Raw genomic sequence first — 2,843 nt, forward strand, 5'->3', positions numbered from 1 at the left:
GAGTTGGAGTCATGCGTGTTAAATTATTTTTAGCTTTGTGTTGAAACTTCATCAGATGACCTGTTTATTGTGATCTGTCAGTGCTTCTACATATTTATTGTTATACTATAGTATTTCAGGTTTGCCAGAACTTAAATATGGGTCATCTTTTTGTAATTGTGTGCATGTTTTAGTTTACCGGGAAATTTCACCTTGCTATGAGAACTGAAGATGGATCCAGAAGAGCAGGAGTTACTTGGTGATTACAGATACAGAAATTATTCTTCAGCGATTGAGAAAGCTTTGAGAAACTTTGAATCATCAAGTGAATGGGCAGATCTGATATCTTCCCTTGGCAAACTCAATAAGGTACAGTGTCACAAGAATATTTTTTCATTGGTTTATTATCTTTGTATTGCTATTAACTTTCCTGTAACTTGAAGTACTTAGCAAAATTGAAAATCAATGGAAGTAATGGAAGCAGCTAAGTTAGTATCTTTTATATAAATGTGAGAAATTCTGGTAAAACCAACAGAGGTTTCCTTCAAATGGTATTTGTTTCCTTTATACGGCTAAGTTAATCTAGTTTTTGCATTGAAGAAACCCTCAGGATGCTGGTTACTCACTCTAGAGCAGCTAAAAAAGTCTTTATAGAGAACAGGAGATCACAAGTTTTAGGATATATTCTGAGTCAAAGTTTATGTTTAAAGATCACGTTTACTTGACCATGCCCTTCCCTTGTATTTGGGGAAATAATTGATTTGCTGCTGGTGGTGTCTTTTGTATGACCATGGAAAATATGGCTGAATATAAGAAGAAAGAAAAAGACTTTTATGGGAAAGCACTTAGGAAGTGTGTCCTCTCCTGATGCCCAAGAAACAAGATGTATGTTCTTTGTGTCCCGTTTGGTCTCTTCTAACATAAAGCTCTTCCTGAGTGTATGTGGGACAAGAGTAGTTACAGGCACTAAGGAAATAGGGGTGGGAGGAGGCAATTCCTGCAGAATTTGTACATCTCTTGTTACCTGATAGATGCCTCGCATGCCTTTGCTGTTGTTGCTAAACTTTAATTCCACAGAGTTTTCAAAGAGGAGGAGTATCCATAGAATTATAGAATCATAAAATATCTCAAGTTGGAAGGGACCCATAAGAATCATCAAGTCCAACTCCGTGTTCCTCACAGGACCACCTAAAACTAAACCATGTGACTATGAGCATCATCCAGGTGCTCCTTGAACTCTGACAGGCTTGGTGCTGTGACCGCTTCCCTGGGGACCCTGTTACAGTGACCAGCCACACTCTCAGTGAAGAACCTTTTCCTAATGTCCAATCCGAACTTCCCCTGACGTGGCTTCATTCCATTTCCTTATATCCTGTCACTTGTCACCAGAGAGAGGAAATCAGCACTTCCTCCTCCGCTGCCCGCCTTGAGGAAGTTGTAGACTGCAATGGGGTCACACTTTAGCCTTCTTTTCTCCAAGCTGAACAAACCAAGTGACCTCAGCCACTTCTTGTAAGTCTCGCCCTCAAGACCTTTCACCATCTTGGTCACCCTCCTTTGGGCGCATTAATAGTTTGATGTCCTTCTTACATTTAGGCACCCAAGACCACACACAGTACACAAGGTGGGGCTGCACCAGTGCAATGTAGAGTGGGACAATTCCCTCCCTGGGCTGCGCTTCATGCACCTCAGGACACAGTTGGCCCATTTGGCTGCCAAGGCACACTGTTGACTCATACTCAACTTGCCATCAACCCAAATCCCCAGATCTTTTTCCATGGAGCTGCTGTCCAGCCTCTCGTCACCCATTTTGAATATATAACTAGGATTAGCCCATCCCAGGTGGAGAATCTAGCACTTGCTCTTATTAAATTTCATATGGTTGGCAATTGCCCAACTGTCTAGTCTATCCAGATCTCTCTGTAAGGCCTCTCTACCTTCGAGGGAGTCCACAGATCCTCCTAGTTTAGCATCATCGGCAAACTTACTTAATGTACACTTGATTCTTGCATCAACATCATTTATCAAAATATTGAAGAGCACTGGCCCTAAAATTGGGCCCTGGGGAACCCTACTGGTGACTGATGTAACCCCATTTACTATAACCTTTTGAGCCGGACCCATCAGCCAGTTGCTCAGGCAACATATTGGGGACTTGGCTAGCTGTGTGCTGGACAGTTTATCCAGAAGGATACTGTGAGAGACAGTATCAAAACCTGTGCTAAAATCCCTCAAAAACACATCTACTGGCTTCCCTTGGTCAACTAGATGGATGACCTTGTCATAAAAGGAAATTAAGTTGGTTAAGCAGGGCTTTCCCCTCATGAACCCATGCTGGCTATGACCAATGACTGCGTTGTCTCTCAAGTCTTTTTCAATAACTCCCAGAATAACCTTCTCCAAAATTTTAGCAGGTGCTGAAGTGAGACTGACAGGCCTGTAATTACCAGGGTCTTCCTTCTTACCTTTCTTGAAAATTGGAACAACATTTGTCAAATTGAGATTTTTTTTTTAAGGGCAGCTATGTTCTTTTCTCTTCAGATGAGAGAAACTGAATATTGCTCTGGCAATAGGAGTTACGCATTTCTGTCTTCACTTTTTCGTCATGATTCCTCTTGAATCAATAACGAGAGCTAGAGGCCTTCAGAATGCTTCTCCCAAAAGGGAAAATTAAGAAATAATTCTAGTGAGAGGTTTCTTACCTGTGGCAAGAGGTAGGCTTTGACCTTTTGGAGGTCAGTAACGAATGGTGTCCCTCAGGGGTCAGTAGTGGATCCAGTCCTGTTCAATATATTCATCAATGACCTGGATGAAGGGATAGAGTGTACCACCAGCAAGTTTGCTGATGACACAAAACTGGGAGG

The 2,843-nt window shown here is 42.0% G+C and overlaps 1 protein-coding gene across 1 annotated transcript in view; it reads left to right on the forward strand.

Moving 5' to 3' along the window:
* The first annotated feature begins 210 nt into the window (after positions 1 to 210).
* Positions 211 to 2,843, forward strand: part of DOPEY2 (dopey family member 2) — a 45,573-nt gene continuing 42,940 nt past the window's right edge. Inside the window, exon 1 of the mRNA XM_009891316.1 lies at positions 211 to 348. Within this exon, the coding sequence (XP_009889618.1) occupies positions 211 to 348 (138 nt within the window). The remainder of the gene's footprint in view (positions 349 to 2,843) is intronic.

This window comes from Charadrius vociferus, unplaced genomic scaffold (genome assembly GCF_000708025.1).
Source record: "Charadrius vociferus isolate BGI_N301 unplaced genomic scaffold, ASM70802v2 scaffold298, whole genome shotgun sequence".
Lineage (NCBI taxonomy): Eukaryota > Metazoa > Chordata > Aves > Charadriiformes > Charadriidae > Charadrius > Charadrius vociferus.